This window comes from Clinocottus analis, unplaced genomic scaffold, assembly GCF_023055335.1.
Source record: "Clinocottus analis isolate CAN_PGR_092001 unplaced genomic scaffold, fCliAna1.0.p SCAF_12, whole genome shotgun sequence".
Taxonomy (NCBI): Eukaryota; Metazoa; Chordata; class Actinopteri; order Perciformes; family Cottidae; genus Clinocottus; species Clinocottus analis.
Genome location: NW_027175843.1, coordinates 18,256,949 through 18,276,535, shown reverse-complemented (window position 1 = coordinate 18,276,535; position 19,587 = coordinate 18,256,949). Strand labels below are relative to the sequence as shown.

Sequence of the window (19,587 nt, the reverse complement as noted above, 5' to 3'; positions counted from 1 at the left end):
CTCTACTCGTATTATTCCATTTGGAGTATTTTATTCAACATAAAAGTCCAACGTGTGGAGGTGAACCTCTGAACATCGTGCCCGTCCTCGCTGTATTATCCTTCCTCTTCCTCTTCCTCTTCATCGTCCTCTTCAGCATCAGCAGCTCTGACGTTAAAGGAAAAGATTGAAGCGTTCAGCTCCATCATAGTTATACAATGAAAGTAACGAAACTCAAGGTATCATCCTTCATCTTTTAAGAGTAAAATAGAGAGAAAATATGAATAATATTTGAACTGCGTGCACACCATCTAAATGTCAGAATGGCCTTCATGAACCCGAGAGAGGAGACCGATACAGGAGAACTTCTGGGCTTTTGAGGAACTCACAAACCAAACCTGCGCGTACTAAAGCAAAAATATGTGTTATACTATATATTAAATTATACTACTTCCATAAAGTTCTGGCACTTTTTTGAGGTCAAACTAAGACGCAGCGGCGACTTGAACTTGTGAACCGCATCAACACCAAGAGAAACTACGAGTTTTAAAGTCAATATAAGATTTTAAAAAAACAGCAAAAACATGCAGAATAAAAGAAATATACATACATATTTGAATAAATTCGGAGGGCTGCAAGTCACACACGTCTGTTTTTTTTATAACACAAAACAAAAAGAAGGATTCAGTCCAATAATCACTTTCTTTTAGATCTTTTTTTGCAAAAGAAAACGGCCTTGAGGACGTTTCCCCACCAGACCCGCGTCTTGCCCTTTTGCTGCTGGACCGGTAGACTTCAATGCATTTCTCTCATAACAACATCAATATTCATATCCTCCTGCAGATGCCAGACCCCGTGCATTACCATATTCTGCGTTGCAAAATGTGAACATTGCATGCATCCATGTGCGCGAGGCGGAAGGCCGCGCCCCGCTGTTCTAAACTGCGTCTCCATCGGGCGCGCGGAGGCCTCGGCGCTGCTACTTTACTGAAATGTCAAACCTCCTGCCCTCCTCTCACTTCTGGAAGGCGAGAAGAAGGGAAAAAAAACACCTTAAAATTCAATAGCGCTCATGAATAAATGAAAGGTGAAGCGGGCTGAAGTGCTTGTCAGTCCATCAGCCACCTGTGGCTGTGATTAGGAAATAACTCCGGAGCACAATGGCGTAATTGATGGAACCGGGGGACCGATCCCGCGCTCCTTCGGCACAATGGATGTCAGCGAGCACAATGGAATCCTCCATTATACATTTCATAAACTTTAGAGAGAGAGAGAGGGGAATATGATTTAAAGAGGTTGAAGTGAGGGAGCGGTGTTGTCGAGAAGGATTTTTCCGGCACCATAAATGACCAAAAGAGTCTCATTTCAGTATTCTAGGCGTCAGTTATTCATGCGTTTCACACGCGGTGACCAAGTGTTCATGTGAAAGGTTTCTCACATCCACTCAACACACTTCTTTTTTTTTTTTTTAACGGGAACTTCTGCATCTTTTTTTTTCCACCGCATATGAGTGAAAGAAAACAAAACAACGTTCTTTAATGTTTTTATTGGCGCAGTGATTTGTGGGGGATCTGACGTTTGAGCTCTCTTCTTCATCTTCATCTTCATCCTCATCCTCATCTCGGGCGGCTGCGTGCGTCCCGCCGTAACGTTGTCTTCTCTTGCTGCGAAGGCCACGAGGAGGAGCGGCGTGAAGCTGGACGGTGTGCAGCTTTCTGGCTGAATTTAAAGCACGAGGTAATATTCTATACGCACCATGAGCCATCGGTCCGTCCCTCAATACGCTCCAACTTTCCAGCCCAGGAGCCCGTTTCTTTGTACCGAAACCTTTAATAAAAATAAGATAAAAAGTGGACTCCGGTCTGACTCCGGTAGGACGAGAGGACGAGGACATCAATGCTGCTCCAACAGTCAAAGACAAAAAGTTGAAGAACAATGTTTTTATTCTCCTCTTGGTGAATTATTAATGCGAAGACGCCGGCCACATTATCCACCCAGGTTAGCATTCCTTATGATGCAAATGTAGGAGGAGGAGAAGGAGGAGGAGGAAGAGGAGAAGAAGAAGAAGAAGGAGGAGGAGGAAGAGGAGAAGAAGAAGAAGAAGAAGAAGAAGAAGAAGAAGAAGAAGAAGAAGAAGAAGAAGAAGACGGAGGAGAAGAAGGAATAGAAGAAGAAAGAAGAAGAAGGAGGAGAAGATGACGGAGGAGGAGGAGAAGAAGAAGGGGGAGGAGGAGAAGGTGGAGGTAAAGGTGGAGGAGAAGGAGGAAGGAAGTAAGGAAAGATGAAGAAGAACGAAGGAAGGAAGAAGAAAGGAAGGAAGGAAGGAAGGAAGGAAGGAAGAAGGGAAGGAAAGAAGGAAGGAAAGATGAAGAATCAGAATCAGAAGAAGAAGAAGAAGAAGAAGGAGGAGGTGGAGGTGAAGGAGAATAAGGAAGGACAGAGGTAAGGAAAGATGAAGAAGAAGCAGAAGAAAGGAATGAAGGAATGAAGTAAGGAAAGAAGAAGAAGAAGACAAAGAAGAAGAAGAAGAAAAAGAAGAAGGAGGAATGCAGTTCTACACTTCTTTGTGTCACATGGTGATGATAAACGCTCCTTCAGTCCTTAAAACGAGTTTATAAAATGTTCGTTTGAATATAAAGAAACGTCGACGGTGAGAAACCTGAGAACAGGACGGAGGAAAAGAAAAGAAACGCTGCTGTCAGGTCCTGATGAGAAGCAGCTCTGTGGAGGCGTCTCCTGCTGCTGGTCTGAGCGACGGGAGAGATGCATCGAAAGCTTTAATGGAAACATTTCAATAGGATCCAACAACGCTTCAAACAAAGTATCACAGGAAAAGAAGAAGAGCTTCTTATTAATAAAGGAATACATTGAACCGTTAACGGGGATCCGGGGAAAGGGTTTGGATAAAAAAAAGAGTTTGAGAAGAGATTATTTTTTTATAATTGATTTCCTCTGTTTGTTCTGTCCATAAAGTGACGCACTCATCACCAGCATGAGACTGAGGAATAATGTTGTTTATTCATAACTCAAACACGCAGAACATCCGCTAATAACCAGAAGAGAGGCCAGAAAGCGGCTCCACAGTTGAATTCCTCCGTGTTGTTTTCTATTTAAAATAAAATCCACCTGAGAACGTTAAGGTCACACTGTGTTCTTCAACATTTCACATACAGATTAAAGTGCAGATCTGGTTCATTTTAAGGGCGTGTCCCGCCTCAGCTGGTCAAAGCATTTACAGATTTGCTCGTAGAAAACTTTGGCCTGAGTTCCTCGTCTCTCTGCTCGTTTCAGTGAAGTCATCGGACGTTTTAACATCAAGAACAACAATGCTGAACAAATGTTTTGTCGCTTTTTTGTCGGTGTACCACAATATTTGTGCATTTAACAAGGCTTATACGGCAATATTCATTTATTCGATGCTGCTTAATGGAGTCATATATATATATATATATATATATATATATATATATATATATATATATATATATATATATATATACATATGACTCCATTAATATGACTCCACATAGCAATTATTGGCCTCTAATTGCTGCTAATGCTGCTTAATGGAGTCATATATATATATATATATATATATATATATATATATATATATATATATATATATATATATATATATATATATACATATGACTCCATTAAGCAGCATTAGCAGCAATTAGAGGCCAACCAGCACAGTTAGTTATCGTCATTATTCCAGTGTGTTAGCAGCAGAAAAGAGAAAGGAGGATGTAAGGAACAACGGGGGGTCGAGGTTTGCATTAAAAGACAATGACGTGGCGGGCTAAAGCTAGGCTAAAGCTAGGCTAAAGCCAGGCCTTGAATGTGCCCCGTGGCCGCGCATTGAAGGAATTACAACTTCGATGTGAAGAGTAGAAGTTAATGGAATTCATGCCGAGAGAAATAAAGAAACGTCTGAGGCCACGTTGACACATTTCACACAAAAAAACACAACGTTTAACCTCTTGGTGGCGTCAGGGGGACAGACACCCTCTGAGAAACTCAAACGTATCCACACACACACACACACACACACCCACACACACACACCCACACACACAGGTTTCAAGGCCGTCCTCCCATCCAGCCGTTGTTGAGGATGATTGCGTCTGAACCCAGCGACCCCAGCGCGGGTTGTGACTGCATGAACGTCCGTCCTCCATTGTTTTTCACATCCCAACATGCCGCCGGTGTCGGACCAAACCGAGCGTGCAGGACGGTTAGCCCGCCGGCCACAGAAAGGGAACACGGATCCCTCTTGATCGCTCCTCACTCATTAGGCCTGTTGCATTATTAGTATTTTTATCGTCCTCTCAACAGCGGAGGAAGCGAAACGCTTTCTGTTCCTCTTTTCACAAACCGACAGCTCTCAGAGTTCCTCTTTTTTTTTTTTTGCGTGGCATCATCTGGTCTTTTTTTTTTCTTCTTGCGCTGCAGAACCTTTAACAAACCGACCCGAGACACACAGTGCAGTGTGTATTGATTACGAGCTTTTGATTTCTCTCAGCTACTTTGTTCTCATTCATTATGTCCCCCCTCCTTCCTCCTCTTCCTCCTCCTCTCTACTTCCTCGTGGACTTCATTCAGATAGAAATGGTCGCCCTCGTCCCCTGCGGGGGGCCCGGTCAGCTGCATGCACCATGTGGGCCTTTAATGAGGCCGCACGGCCTTGTTACGGCGTGCAGGGATCAGACTGCCGCGTCGTGGACGTGGTGCAATTTGCAGGGATGACAGGCTCCCCAGAATGCATTGCAGACTTCGTGTGGCTACAACATTGCAATCCGTCTCGCCGCCGTGGCTGACCCGTGTTGTTTTCCCTTCCAACTCCACATCAGACGGTACAACTGTCATTAACTCCTCGATACGCGAACGGCGTGGAAAACCTTTTCCCTTTTCTCTTCTGAAGCTCGAGAAGCCGCTTGGATGGCGAGTGTTTCATCTGCGCGCCGCCATCTGCATTGTTCTCACTCGCTGTTCTTCCATCTCCTCTGGGTCAGATCCAACAGCAAGTGGACTTTGAGTTTTCTACTGTGTGTGTGTGTGTGTGTGTGTGTGTGTGTGTGTGTGTGTGTGTACAGTCCATCTTTTGAGTTGTTCGGGGAACCCGACTGGATGGTCCCTCCATCGTCCAGCTTTAGTTTTGGAGCTGGTCACAGATCCATCAGAAATGTGGACGGACAGTTGATCCACAAGAGGAACAAACACCACAATGTGAACCTTTCAAATAAACGGGGAAGACGCAGCGATCGCTACACAAAACTGTGAATTATAGCTTGTTTTATGAAGAAAAATAAACAACAAAACGTGCTATAACACACTATAATATACAAGTAGGAAATGTATGGTTTGGTACATGAAACAATTAGTTTTGGAGTCTGAATGTTCTCTGAACTAAACCCTCTAACTTTGTTCTGCTTCACTTTATCAAAGTCAACCTTTACAGAGAGGATGTTCACGTGTTGAATGTCACATGTTGTGTTATGGTTTGTTAGAGTTGGACTTCACAGCTGCATCATTTCAAACAAATAATCATCCTGAAAGTATTTCTTTTTAATTTTTTATAGGCGGACCTGAAACTTTTTCATTTTTGTCTGTGTCATCTTTTACTCTTAAATCAGTAACATGTATACTGATATTTACACATCTGAACATGTCACATGTGTACTTCTTTATTATAACACCTCAATGATTCAAACAGCCCTAGTGGGTGCAGAGACACACACATTTTAGTTTGGGGTATGCAATTTTTGAGGAAAGGGTCTAAAACTAGGTTGGTTTTTAAAACTAAAAAGCATCAAGTTGTGTATAATTAGGTAAATTAAACCTGATAAAAAAAGTGTCACGTGTGGTTTTGGTAAAATAACTCATGTCTGAACTACACAAGGATTTTAGTTACAAAAACAAAATCTTTTAAAGTGACACAACTGACAGTTTTGAACCAGTTTCTCAACCTGTATGCTCCTGATCACCCTGAAGATGTCCCCTGTTTGTGTCATCTCATCTGCTTTGTTCATCGTTACGTTGCATTGAATGCATTTGTCGACTCAGTCGACGGGTAAAGATCGAAAATCTGCGTTTCTCTTCTCCGGCCGGGCGAGCGCCAAACAACACCGACAACAAGCGACACCGACAACAAGCGACAGAGCTGCAGATGTAAATAAAGACAGTTCTTGTTTATTGACTCGTAAAACATCCTTCAAACAATAAACCCATGTCGAGGTCCGGTCTCTGTACAACGCTTCACGAAGCAGTTTTATGTTGATAGAAAACGTATTGAGGGGCCAAGCTTAAAAATCACGAGGCTCCTTCAAATTTAATGGCAGGTACTCTGGGAGAAGAAAAGATTACAGCATTCCATCAACAAATATGTTCAAGCAATAAATATGCATTTATAAATAGTGTAAATTTACATCAAAATAATTAAAAAAACTAATTAAAGTTCACTCTCGTCTATGTGCAACCTTTTTTTTTTATCTGTGACTTGGCTGTTTGTGACTCCTCCCCCCCGCCCCCCAAACGGAAAGTAACTAAAATATCTCATCATAGTTCCAGCAATTAATAGATAGAACAAAATTAAATAAAATGAGGGGGGAGAAGCGTCTCAACTTGTTCACATTACAAAACTGTTTTTTTTTTAATTTATTTTTTTAAATGTGGTTGTCCCGTCTAGCTAACATACAAAAAGGCCGGCTATGCTAACGACTCATCTCATCTCATGGAGGGGAGGGAGCAAAGCTCTGGTGTCAAACTCACAAACGGATTACAAAAATTGAAAAAAAAAAAAACCAACAAACTATCAAGTCAGTAGTCTTGGCGTGACGATGTCGCCAGTTAAAAACATTATGTACAAAACTTTGATTCATCTTTTTCCCCCTCCCCGCATTTCATTTTTCTCGTTTGGAGAGTCCAGCTGGGCCAGCAGTGGAACAGTCGGGTCATCATGGCGACGAGGAGGAGCTGCCACCCCGCTCCGGGTGCAGGTTGCATAGACACACACACACACACACACACACACACACGCACACACACACACAGCTTTCACGCAGCTGCCTTACACGGGATAGCTACAGAGCGCCGCTTGAGGACTGCCGGCTTACTTCCTGAATATCAGAAGAAAAAAATAGAAGAAAAAAAAAAAAGGATTTCTTTTCTTTCCCCCGGAGAGTTTTCCGATTAAGTCCACTGTGCTTCTATAAGTGTCCTCCGGACGACGGCGTTCAATCAAAACGGCATCAAGAGGAGGAGGAAGGCAGGGGACTCGCCTGGAGACGGATACAGGGAGAACACACTGAAGTGTTGCAGACAAAACTCTTGGAAGTCAAACACAAAAGCATGATTTTCTTTAGGAAATTCACCAGACACCCAGTGCAGTGCGTTGGACTGCAAATATAAACACATTGCAGTTTAGCAGCGGGTCAAAGGACTGAGACCTCCTTCGACGATGGTTATTAAGCTAACAGATCTCCAAGATTGCCACTTTGAAAGTCTCCTCTTGCGTCTGAACGAGACGGGCACTCACCAGGGTGAACTGGTCGTAGACCTGCATGAGGTCCTCGGCCTTGTACTGCTCCAGCACCACGAAGTTGTCCAGGTTAGCGCTCCCCCTACGGGCGCAGTCCTGGCAGTGCACCACGTACGTCTTCCTGCTGTTGCTCTCCGTGGTCACGAACAGCAGGTCGAACACCTCCACCTGGACGCCAGAGGAAGGGGGAGTTCAAGTGTGCAGCCCACAAAGGATGGCGTTTTCGCTGCTGTCGGTGGTTCAGGGGGCGTGGCGCTTACCTCGCAGATGCTGCAGTAGTGCGCCGGCTCGCTCTGGGTCCTGCCGTGCCACACCAGCTCCCTCCCGGCGGCCTGCAGCAGTTCCCGCTGCATCTGACACTGCTTCAGCGTCCGGAGCAAACAATACCTGACGGGCAGAAACACAGGCGTTGGAGGGAGAGTTCGGGGCTAAAAGGAGGTGACGCTCATGTCAGCTATTGGGTTCAGAGAGAGAGAGAGAGAGAGAGAGAGTCCTCACTTGATCATCTCAAAGAGCCGGTGGTCCGAAACTTTGATGTTCCTGGCCATGTTCCAGGAGAGGTGGATCATGGGAACGATGGATTTGACACTCTGCAGTTTGTTCCACTCGTAGCGCTCCACCGCCAGCTTGTACTGATGCGCTGAGGACACAGCGACAACACGGGGTTCATACACATGTTGACCAATGGATCTCCATGACTTTAAACCAAATATCCATGACTTTAAACCAAATATCCATGACTTTAAACCAAATATCCATGACTTTAAACCAAATATCCATGACTTTAAACCAAATATCCATGACTTTAAACCAAATATCCATGCCCAAACATATAGTGAAATGTGTGTGTAAACAGTAAAAAGTGATAAAATGTAGTATTTAAACTAACAATGAGGATTAAAAGCATACAGTAAACCTTAAATGACTCAAATGAATGAGAGACAATAGTTTGATTAAAAGAATAAACATTTATATAGATGCCTGTATGGATGCTGCTTATATTTTGAGCATCTTTCTTTTAAAATTCTTAATAAAATAAAATAATCCTTTATTAGTCCCTCAGTGGGGAAATTACATGATTACAGCAGCCTTGCTCACAGTAAATAAAGATACAGATCAAGTAATATAATGAACGTATGAATATAACACATTTACATGACCTTTACTACACTTTTCGGATTGTATCATTTTCAAGGACTTTTCCATGAATTTAGTGACCTTTCCAGGTTTTCCATGACCATAAGAACCCTGTTAATGTCCCGTTCGTGCTCCTGGAGGTTATCCTAAAAGTCTGGAGGAATTATAGTTTCCGTCCCGAGGCTCTGCTTCATCACAGCAGGTAAAGAAATGGCCATGAACGCTTGCGCAGCGTCGTCATTAGTTTGCGTTGGCTCACCCGTGAGGGGTCCCACGTTCCACGCCACGTTGTTGCACCAGCCGATGGCCTGAACCCAGTGGATGGTGCCCGTGTTGAGCCACACCAAGTCCCCGGGACGCTGGATGAACCGATAGACGGGCACGTTGGTCTCGTACAGGTCCTCCAGGTTGGGCCACCAGGAGCCCATCAGGAAGTTGATGTTGTTCCTGCAGGAGGAAGGTGAATCCAGCTCAAACTATTTATTTTAAAAACACGTCGTCTGCAGGGGAAGAATCTCTCGAGTCGCTCACTTTTCACAGAAGTCGTTGATGACGCCCCAGTACGTTTCCGGCACGGCGAACCACTCGCAGTCCCCGGGACCGATGTTGATGTTGACCGAACAGAAATTGTTGTTCTCCTGGTGACCTGCAAAGGCATGCGATTGAAGGCCGCGATTAAAACACAGAGAGGCATCAGGATAGCCAATGAACACATATGTAATATATACGTCCCTGTGTTGCGAGCGCCTCACTTTCATAATTGAATATGAAAAGTATCGCTAGACCGAGCTGAAGAATGAATAATTCAACGACGGCCGCCAAGCGCGGCGTCACATCGGGTGAATAAACCGAGCTGCCGTCACCTGAGCGCTCCGCATCAGACTGGAGACGTGACTTAAAAGACAAGTAAGTGGGATCGTCCGACGTTTGTACTTTTATTTCTTACAGGAAATGCTTGTTTTCAATTGTGACATTTACTGCAAATGCCATACAATTAAAAACAGCAGCCAAAAGGAAACTTCCTGCTGCCACCATACTTAGTAGAATAATGAAGGAGCCTATAGATTATTCCTCATTTCATCTTCTCGAATCAGCCGCTCCTCGCGAGGAGCAGGGCGAGCGAGGACGGTTTTGCATGCGGTGTTTCGTCGTTCACGGTCAGAAAATGTGTGTTATTGACATTTTTAACAGCCGTAGTATTTGTTCGCCCCGTGTGTACCTGGCGTCCGGCTCCCTGGCACCTTCATGTAGAGCTGGACGGTGTTCATGCCCAGGATGGTGTGTCCCACGTGGCTGAGCAGGTTACCGGCCGACACCACTCGGGCAAACGCCGGCAGTTTGGACAACTCCTGAAGCTGCTGTTTCCACCTGTTGCACAAATACGAAATATTAGATTCCTCATTCCCAGCTGGTTGGATCAAAAAAAAAAAACATCATGTGGGGAGAAGATAATGTAGAGGCTGAATACATCCACTCACTTCTTTTCGTCGGAGAGGTCGATGTTGGTGCCGAACTTAATGTGCTTGAAAGACCCCTTCCTTCGACGCATCGCACTGCATGAGAGTTGAATATAGTTAGTAACGTAAATATAAAATACTACATCTTAGGAGACGAGAAGGAAAGAATAAACTCACCTGTCAGAAGAGCCTGCTTCTGTTTCCGGCTCCTTCTTCTTCTCATTTTCCTCCTGTCACAAACACAAATCATTAACACTTAAGACACTTTTGAAAGTCCCCAGAAGCTCGTCAAACATCCATTATGAAGTCAGTACCGTTAAAATTTTGACTGATGACAGGAACCTCAGAACAACCACAACAATGATGGCCAGAAAAACACTAAATCAACCGGTAAAAATAGTCCTCATGTATTATTTTAGGTCGTACAATCTATCTGGGAACCGCTTTGTGTGCACCGCATCATGGAAACGTCACGCCAGTCACAGTATTAGTGTGTTTAAGTGAGTGTGTGCGTCCCACTGACCCGCAAAGACTCCTGGAAGGACGAGGCCTGGTACTGGGCGTACTTGATGACGGTGGTGTGGGAGCGGCTGCTCTCGCAGCGCCACATCTTCCTGCTGCCGCTGGGGTCCCAGTTCTCGTCGGTGGGCTGGGCCAACTGGGTCCGCACCTCCACCAGATGGTCCGGGTTGGCCTCCACCAACGTCTTGGTGGAGAACAGGCCCAGATCTGTGCGCGGAGGAGGATGGCAAGCGAGAGAGAGAGAGAGGAGCCAAAGAAGGAGAGGGCAGTTAGAGGCGAGTTAAGTATTAGTTTCAAAAGTTACCTCGGAGAGAAAATGGAGATTTCTTCGATTCAAGCTTCCATTTTTTCCTTGACCTTCATATATAAACAATCTTTCAAAACACTTTATCTTCCAATTAGAGTATCGCAAGGTGAGACAGCTGACCGTCAACCTCACACCTGCACTGAACAGGGTTAGACGCCTCATCGTATGCCGTGCACTTCCATGTTTATTTCCGTCTTTCTGAAACTTCGGCCACATAAACTCCTCCACAAATAAGCATGGATTAATCTGCCAGATGAGGGAATTGCATAACAGGCCAGCAAGTCATTATAATAGAGCAGATGTTGGTAGATTCTTGGCAAAGCCGACGAGTTCTCACAACAGCAAACACGTGCAGTAACATTTCCCACATGCAGGTGGTGCTGTTGTCACGTCAAAATTCATACACACACTCCACTGATGCCACATGATCACAGAGACACACCCACAGAGCCACAGAGCCACGTGAGACTGGAGCAGACAGCAACATCCAAGTTGCACATGCTCACAGCTGCCTCCACGAATCACATGTGAAGTCGGCTAAACGGCGAAACCGAAAACACGCTCAGATGCTTGAAACGCAGCCGTCGTACCTAGCTTGAGGGCTCCGGCCAGTCCTCTGATGACGGTCACCGGGTTGGAAGGGTTAGTGCAGAACTGATGGAGGGGCGGGAAGAAGGCGTCCCTCTTGTTTTCTAGCTGTATGTGAGAGGAGACACAGGAGCGGTCAGGCTACGCGTTAGCATTTGGTGCCGGTGGGGCGGGGACCAAAATGCGCTGCGTTCGTCCGACGGCACGAACGCTTCTCCCGTCTACGGTGCTGCGGCTGCTGCACTCACGTAAATACTGGGCGTCGGGGGATTGAGTTTGTCCTTTGGCAGTGGAGGAGAGGGCGGGCGAGGGGGTCGCGGCGGGGGACACTTGTCCAGGAGGATGCTGCTCGTCGACAGGCCGTTCTTCCCCAGGTTCCTGCAGAGAGAGAGAGAAATCAGTGAGTTCATCAGCTCTGGTAATAAACAAACCACTTGTCGCTGACAATAAACAACTAGACATGATGTGGTATGAAGAACTGGCCTCTAAGGAAAAAGCACAGCGCATAGTTTGCCTCATGAAACCCACTTTGTCTCCAGAATCAGGATTTAGAGAAACACTGAGATATGGATATTCAGATCTGATTAAAGCTTTTGTACATAAATCAGTTCTGCTATATTTTGTTAAATATTGGCGTGAGGAAACTAAATGTTTGCCTTTATGGCTTTTGCATCTTTTCAATGAGCGCCTAAAGCGACTTCTGGTTATTTTACACGTCATTTGCAAAGTGGTTCACATTGTATCGAGAACATTTGAAGATTGAAGGTCAGTGACTTTTGTTTGAATTCATGTTTACAGCGTGTAGATCCTTTTAGGAAATCTAATTAGTGGCGTTAATACTGGATACATTTGGACGCGTCTCCCAGTGTTGGAGGCTCTGCAGACATTTCTCCAGCGGTTTGTTGACACTTCTGTGTTTCCTTTGGCCAAGTAGGAGAGATTGTATCTGGCAGACTGAATTACAACCGTTTTTTGTTTTTTTTCCTTAAGATTTGGCTGCTCGTAATGATGGTCTGAATGATGAGACGTGAACATGGCAGACGAGAGGGCTCTGCATGAAGATTGGCCTGATGAAATAGAAAAGAGGCTCAGTGACGAGACCGAATCTAGAGCGCGGGGTCAAAAGGCCGCGACATTTTCTCTGCTAACGCAGCGAAGAATCGACGCATTACTCACTTCTACGCGTGGTGCGTTGCAGAGGAGCGCCGCCGGCTTTGGTGCGACACACACACACCTCATTAAATTACACAGCTTTGGATTTCGCTGAGTCAGAACTATTTTTACTTTTTTTTTAAAGCTGTGATCTGAACCCACACGAGCAAGTACAAGGTTCAAACACATTTTGACCAATGGATATTACTATTTTATGACTTTAAACCAGATTTCCATGACCCAACATTTTGTAAAATCAGTGTGTAAACAGTAAAACGTGAGAAAATGTAGTATTTAAACTAACAATGAGGATTCAAAGCACACAGTAAACCTTAAATGACACAAATGAATGAGACAATAGTTTGATTAAAAGAATAAACATTTATATAGATGCCTGCTTATATTTTGAGCCTCTTTCTAATAAAAGCATATTAATTATTTTTAATGCGTAAATGAACGTCATGAACATATGAATATAACACACTTTCAGGACTTTTACTACACTTTTGTGATTTTATTGTGACTTTCCTAGAAATGACCATTATTCAGGTTTTCCATGGCCGTAAGAACCCTGGAAGTCTCTTTTTAGGTCAAATAAATGACTTAACAGAAGCAAAAATATCAATAAAGGATTCAGCACACTGATTCCTAATCTCTCAGACGAGCACACACACACACACACACACACACACAAGACTTTCTTAACGCGTAGTCTGAATCAGGCTAACTGGTTTCTTACCTGCATGCTTTGAGCACCTCGCTGGAGCTGGGGTAGATGGAAACGGAGGACCAGGGTGCCAGACCGGCGGGGACAGCGCGTCTCTGAGCTGCTCCGGAGGGCTCGACCTTCAGCGGGCTCTGGGAGTCCTCCGGGCCCTTCCCGTTAACTGTGGGCCCCTGGCTGTTGGTGTTGGACGGGCTGTTAAGGCAGGAGAGGCTGTTGGTGCTGGGAGCGTCCGCCGAATGCGGCGAGGGAGCAGCAGCGGCGGGAAGCGGCGACACCGCCGATGCCGCCGACTGCTCCGACGTTGGCTTGGCGGCAGCGTGGAGACCCGGGTGGACGTTGTTGATCTTCTCCGAGGAAGGCCCTCCGTGGTTACTGTTATTGTTGTCGTCGTTACTGGTGGCGTTGGCTTTTCCCTTTAGCAAGGCGGAGAGCTGAGGATTGTCTGAAGTGAGCGCGCTCGGGGCGGGAGAGCCGGGCCGAGGCGAGCTCGCGGAGCCGTCCGCCACCCGCGGCTGGACGTGATTAGTCAATCCCTGCGCGGGGGCGGAGCCGGGACTTAGGGGCGTCCCTGCGGAATGCCTGACGGCGGCCTCCGGACCCGATGGCAAAGCGGCAGAGGCGGCGCCGTCGCTGCCGCTTTTGCCCCCTGAAGGCGTGGTGTCTTTGGTGTGGACCCCTGAGGTAGTAGCAGCGTGGGGAGGCGAGGACAGGTGGTTGGGCGTGGTCTGGGGAGACGTGGGGGATAAAGAGGAGGCCGAGGAGGAGGCAGTGCAGGGCCCGGAGGAATGTCCGACCTGATTCAGAACGCCAGAGGAAGAGAACGAGGTCTGAGGGGAGGAGGAGGAAGAGAAAAGGGGTTCGCCATTGGGACCTGCCGAATGTGAACCTGGACCTTTTTGAAGCCCCTGGAACCGAGAGCAAAAGAAATACACATTTCAGAACTTTGTTACTTTTCAACACATGTAAACAAAGTAATGAAGACTTGCACGTGAGTCCTTATCGCAAGAAATAACACGTGAACAGAAGAAAAAAAAGCAAATGTGACGGCATTTAAAATCAGAAGCGGGGGGATACCTGAGTGGTAGTGTTGCGTTGCTGGCTCCTCCAAGTCTCGTCTGCGTGACTGGGACTACTGGTAGTGCTGCTGGTGCTGGGGTGACTGGCGGCTGTGCAGTTGTGAGGTAGAGAGTTCTGCTGCGGGTAAGGCACGTTTCCGTTGCTCGCGCCGCCACCTCCCTGTGCCGGGGTGTGATTTTTGTCCGGGCGCGCCAGCGGTGACAGAACAGCCGCCGCCGCCGCCGCCGTTGCCGAGGGACTCGACGAGCAGGACCCGTTGGCTGTGGGCTGGGCGACGCACGGGGGCCGGGCGGCGGTGTGGTTGAGCGGGGGGGTGCGGGAGAGGCCTGCGTGGTTGTGAGAGGACTCGGCCAAAGGCCCGTTGGGAAGGGCGGGCCGCGGCTGGCCGCTCGACGCCGTCTGCTGCTGCTTCATCTGACATGGGGGAGGAGAGGGGATTCAAACCGGGAGCTTCGCGTAGCGCGTATTACCATCGAGAGCGCAGTTTGGTGTGATCAAAGTCACGTATGTGTGTGTTTGTGTGTGTACCTGCTGCTGCTGATGCTGCTGCATGATGGCGAACTGGCTCTCCAGCTGCTCCAGCATCTGCACCTGGGGGGGCTGGAGGCTCGCTCGATTCGTCCGCATGTGATCCAGGAGCTGCGCATGAAACCACGGTGTTGGATTTTTAAATCAGCAGCTCACAGCTGGAGTCACGCAAAGGGCAATCGGGGGGGGCACTTTTCAACCTGGACCCAATTCTCCCACGTTTTATTACGTCCAAATGACTGATGGGGACAATCGTGTTGGAAAGGACACCACCGCAGCGTCATCATAACAAGCAATTGTCGTCAATGTGCGGCCACTGAAAGCAGTTTTTCAGGTTGTTGCTCAAGTGACAACAATCTGAAAAGGACCCGACAGAGGAATTAAACCTCTTTTCTTTACCTTTCACTTCCCGTTTTGCTCTCGTGTAACGATGCCTGAAGACAACGGTGGAAAGTGGGAGAACGCGTCGGAGAGCGGAGTGACGGCGTTGCCAGTTTGTGTTTGTGGGGAACAGAACGCGTCGCTCCGCGTTAACTAAATGAATTTCAATGTCGTGACTGGATATTTAGAGGATTCTTGATGATGCAATTTCAGACCGAGACTCCTTCGGAGCACGGCTCCGTCAGACACAGCAACAAGCAGAGGTTCTCGTCGTGTTGTTGGGCACGGCTATTTACAATTTGTGCAAAACAAGCACTTTCTGTGAATGTAAATTGATTGTGAGGAATTGCCCGATATGATTACACCGCCGCCTTTTAACCGTTGGCGTCGTCTGCAGCTTTATGCTTCGATACTGGACCAATAAAAAAAAAAGAAAAAGTGTGGTCCCCTTAAGTCAGTAAGACACAAAAAAACATGGGAAAATACGTCAACCAACATCCAGCTAGGAACCTTTGTTGAACTCTTTCTCACACAATATAGTTTCAGTGTAGCAACATTTAAGCTACATGCTAAGACAACTTTCTACCACAGCATGTGAATCCAGCTTTAGCCGCGACAGACAAACCACCGCTTGAGATTTGCATTGAGCACATTTTCATTTAAATTAGTGAAAACATATCCGACTTAATGAGAAACGTCTGTGCAAAATACTAAACTTTGTTCCTACCTGGAGCTTCTGCGGCGTTAGGTACCAGCTGGGGGTCTGCTGCTGCTTGGGACTGTTCGCCCACGAGTCTGCCACACCCTGTGAGTGGGACAAAACAATGTGAACCCTGTCTCGCCTTCTCAATTGTCCCCGCACAATAGTATTGTTAACATTCGAAAGGTGTACCTTAACGGGGCTGGCGGTGCGTTTCTTCTTGGCGGGACTAGCCTGCGGGTCGGTGTGATTGCTGGCGGGCTGGCCGGCCTCCCCCTTACAGGTCTAAGAGAGCCAGCACAGAGACACGGCTTGTGAGGACACGCTGGACGAACAATACCAGCGAAGTTTGCAGTACGAGTCGTAGTAGACCGGTTACAAATGAGCCCTAACGTAGAACAAAAACAGTTCCCTTTCTTGCACAGTGGCGGTGGAGGATAAACTTGATACTACAGTTACATGCACAACAATGTGTGCATTTGAATGTTGCATGACGGGCAATACTCCGATTGAAATATGATTTGTTTTAACACCTTAATCCAATCGAAAGAGCTCGATTAAGGTCATAATCAGAGTATTCATGCTGTGGTTAAGATGTGGGATTATGCAACATTAGAGGCATTAGTGGAGGGTTGTTTGGACATGCAGACCATGTGTGCCGGTCCCTCGCTGACTGTTTACACATTCTCAACATCAACTATGCTTTACGGCTACAATACTCAATCACATCTCAAATGAATGAGTTTAAATGTATATTAATAGTGATAAAAACTACATTTCGGTTGCTCCCGTGTATCTGTGCGTTCAAGCCAAGTGCCAATAATGGGAATGATGTTATTCGTCATCAAAAAGAGGATGATGTCAATGTTAACGATTATAATAATACACAAAACTGCATGGGAACAAGTTGGACGAGGAAAATAAGACTAAATAAAACTGATATGTTGATGGTGTGGTCAGCCTTCAGATGTAAATGTGCATGACTGAAATATGCCTTAATCTCAAAAGACGTAAAAACTATTTATACGTTTTTTTTCAAGCCTTTTTTTCATAAATTTAAAAAAGGAAAAGTGTCCAATACATGCATTCCTTATACTTAAACTGTGTCCATTAAGCATGCATTTGCTTGCAGTTTGTCAAATACATTCGTCATGGCTGCACAAGATTTGTGCGTCTTCGCATTAAGCGCGAGACCTGCGGGACATAACGAGCCGCGCCCTTGAAGCTTTGCTTATTAATTTCAACACTTGTCATGTGACACGGGGGGAGGCGCGATGAAGGTCGACTACACTTAATTCGATTATTGCAATATGGGCCTCGCTCCGACGCCTTCGGACCGCGTAGATCCCCCTTTCGGATCAGGTGTCCGCGATGGAACCGGAGGGGGGGTTTAAACGTCCGAAAGTATGAGAGCGAGGCCTCGGCTCTTAACAGTCCTCCAGAGTGTTTAGTTCAAGTAATTTCCGAGAGGCTGTGTCGTCTCTCGTATAAACCGGATCTCACCTGCTGTGCTTGTGCAGTGTTCAAGGCCCCCTGCCTGGACGTGAGCTCAGCAGGAATGGGTAGGCTCCATGCCTCCTCAATACTAGGAAGCATTTTACTCTTATTCTGCAGACTACCTGGCTGTAGGTTACACAACTGAGCCTAGGAGAAATTGTGTAAGACACAAACTTTAGTGCTTGAGCTCGGGTTTGACAAGAAAGCCACTACAAAGACTACTGCTTACTTGTAGGTGGTGTTTTTTTTTTTAGGTATAAAATCAGAATATAAGAAAACAGAAATGTTCAATGCCATGAAGGTATGCTTTACAATTACAAGTGAGCGAAAAATATGTTTTAAAAAACACTCCAATATGAATTAGCATTCATATCTTCAAATCAAAATGACAAAAGCACAATCTGCATTTTAAAAAGAAAGAAAAAAAGAAGCTGATTGATTTGGCAACAAACACAGCACTTCAATCCACACACACACGCGCACACACACAGACAGCAAAGTACTGCACAACACCTAACCAAAGGGGGGGTTGGCTCAGTAAAGGCCGGGCCTACCTGCAGCAGCTTGATGCGTTGTGTGAGAGCAGCGGTGTTGAGGCAGGCCTTGCTGCGCGTGGCATTGATGTAACACTTGATAGCGTCGTGCGGCTGGCCGCAGGACTCGTAGAGCGTGCCCAGGTCCATCCAGGCGGCCGCGTGGCTGTGGTCCAGTTGAACGGCACAGATGTAGGCCTGCAGCGCATCCATAGGCTGGTTCTGCTGCTGGTAGAGCACCCTGGAAGACAAAGGAGGGGAGGGGACGGCGATTATTCTCTTGCCAGTTTCCTGGATTTAGGTCTTTATCTTTTCCGAGCCGCAACAACTCTCAGAGGACATACGCCACCCTTAATACATCTGTCTATCTATAGATCCGGTCTGAATCCCCTACTGCTGGGTTATCCACGCTTTTCCTACGTCCTCTGTCGCACTGCAGCATCTACACGAGGCGCTTAAACTGGCGCCCTGAGCTCAGATGAACTGTTAAAGACCAGCTACCTTCTCAAGTCAAGATGTTAGCACCCTAAAGTGATACCGATACCAATAGTACACTTGATTTTGTCCTTTTTACCAACTTTATTTGATGCCCATCATGTAAAAAGAAGCATTTCCGTGAGTTCTGTTCCTACCCTATTGAGCACCAGGTGTCGGCGCTGGCCTCCGACTTATCGATGGACTGACGGTAAGAGATGAAGGCATCCTGCACCTTCCCAATACTGGAGTAGCACCTGGGAGGGGAGAAAGAAAATAAAAGAGATAAGATATTAGAGACAAAAGTGTAGTTAAAAAAATGCTCACAGGTAAAAATCATGGGCATTGAATTTAACTTTAAAATGTAGGATAGAGAGAATTCCTGCATTTTTTATATTGCAGCAAAAATATCACACAGCCCTCTCATTTGTGCGTCAGCAGGAATGTAACACAACATGGAAATGAAAACAGTGCTCCATTTATTTAAATGGGAAAGTTCAAGGAAAATGTTTTGTCCCTTAACAAAAAAAAAGAAGAAAGAAAATCAATGAATAATCGTGATCCTTATTTCGGAGATAAATCGTGCAGCCGTCGCAACAGAACAACGCTGACATGGTTCCACGTAGACAGCTTTGTAATGACCAGGATGTAGCCAAGCTTAGCGTACAGATAAAAAAGGGACAGTGAGGATCTTAAGGGGCGGGTGGGCGGGGTTTGTATGCTCATCTGCGCCAACGCCTGTGTGCTTTTAGGCTGCCTATTTGGCCCAAGCAGAACCCACCACAGTCTGTATTCAACCAACAAAAAAAGCTCATGTCGCCAAGATGATTATCACGGCACACTGGCAGATGGCTTCGAGGTGAAAAACAAACAGTCTAATCTGGACTCGCTAAACATCCCAGGCTCCGACAGGTTAGAAGGCTAGCCCTGCAAAACACACACACACACACACACACACACACACACACAGCACCCTTGTTTGCCT

At 46.2% G+C, this 19,587-nt stretch overlaps 1 protein-coding gene across 1 annotated transcript in view; it reads right to left on the bottom strand.

Annotated features, from left to right (window-relative positions):
* Positions 1-6,154: 6,154 nt before the first annotated feature.
* kdm6a (lysine (K)-specific demethylase 6A) overlaps positions 6,155-19,587 on the bottom strand; it is a 34,025-nt gene continuing 20,592 nt past the window's right edge. The window contains exons 11-30 of the mRNA XM_068572644.1: positions 18,761-18,859; positions 18,150-18,369; positions 17,602-17,742; positions 16,291-16,383; positions 16,126-16,203; positions 15,018-15,128; positions 14,487-14,903; positions 13,425-14,317; positions 11,782-11,911; positions 11,536-11,641; positions 10,640-10,845; positions 10,294-10,346; positions 10,138-10,212; positions 9,879-10,027; positions 9,191-9,305; positions 8,919-9,106; positions 8,021-8,162; positions 7,783-7,909; positions 7,520-7,690; positions 6,155-7,262 (exon numbers count right to left, since the gene is read on the bottom strand). Coding sequence (XP_068428745.1) covers positions 7,233-7,262; positions 7,520-7,690; positions 7,783-7,909; positions 8,021-8,162; positions 8,919-9,106; positions 9,191-9,305; positions 9,879-10,027; positions 10,138-10,212; positions 10,294-10,346; positions 10,640-10,845; positions 11,536-11,641; positions 11,782-11,911; positions 13,425-14,317; positions 14,487-14,903; positions 15,018-15,128; positions 16,126-16,203; positions 16,291-16,383; positions 17,602-17,742; positions 18,150-18,369; positions 18,761-18,859 — 3,544 coding nt within the window. The 3' untranslated portion in view covers positions 6,155-7,232. The remainder of the gene's footprint in view (positions 7,263-7,519; positions 7,691-7,782; positions 7,910-8,020; positions 8,163-8,918; positions 9,107-9,190; positions 9,306-9,878; positions 10,028-10,137; positions 10,213-10,293; positions 10,347-10,639; positions 10,846-11,535; positions 11,642-11,781; positions 11,912-13,424; positions 14,318-14,486; positions 14,904-15,017; positions 15,129-16,125; positions 16,204-16,290; positions 16,384-17,601; positions 17,743-18,149; positions 18,370-18,760; positions 18,860-19,587) is intronic.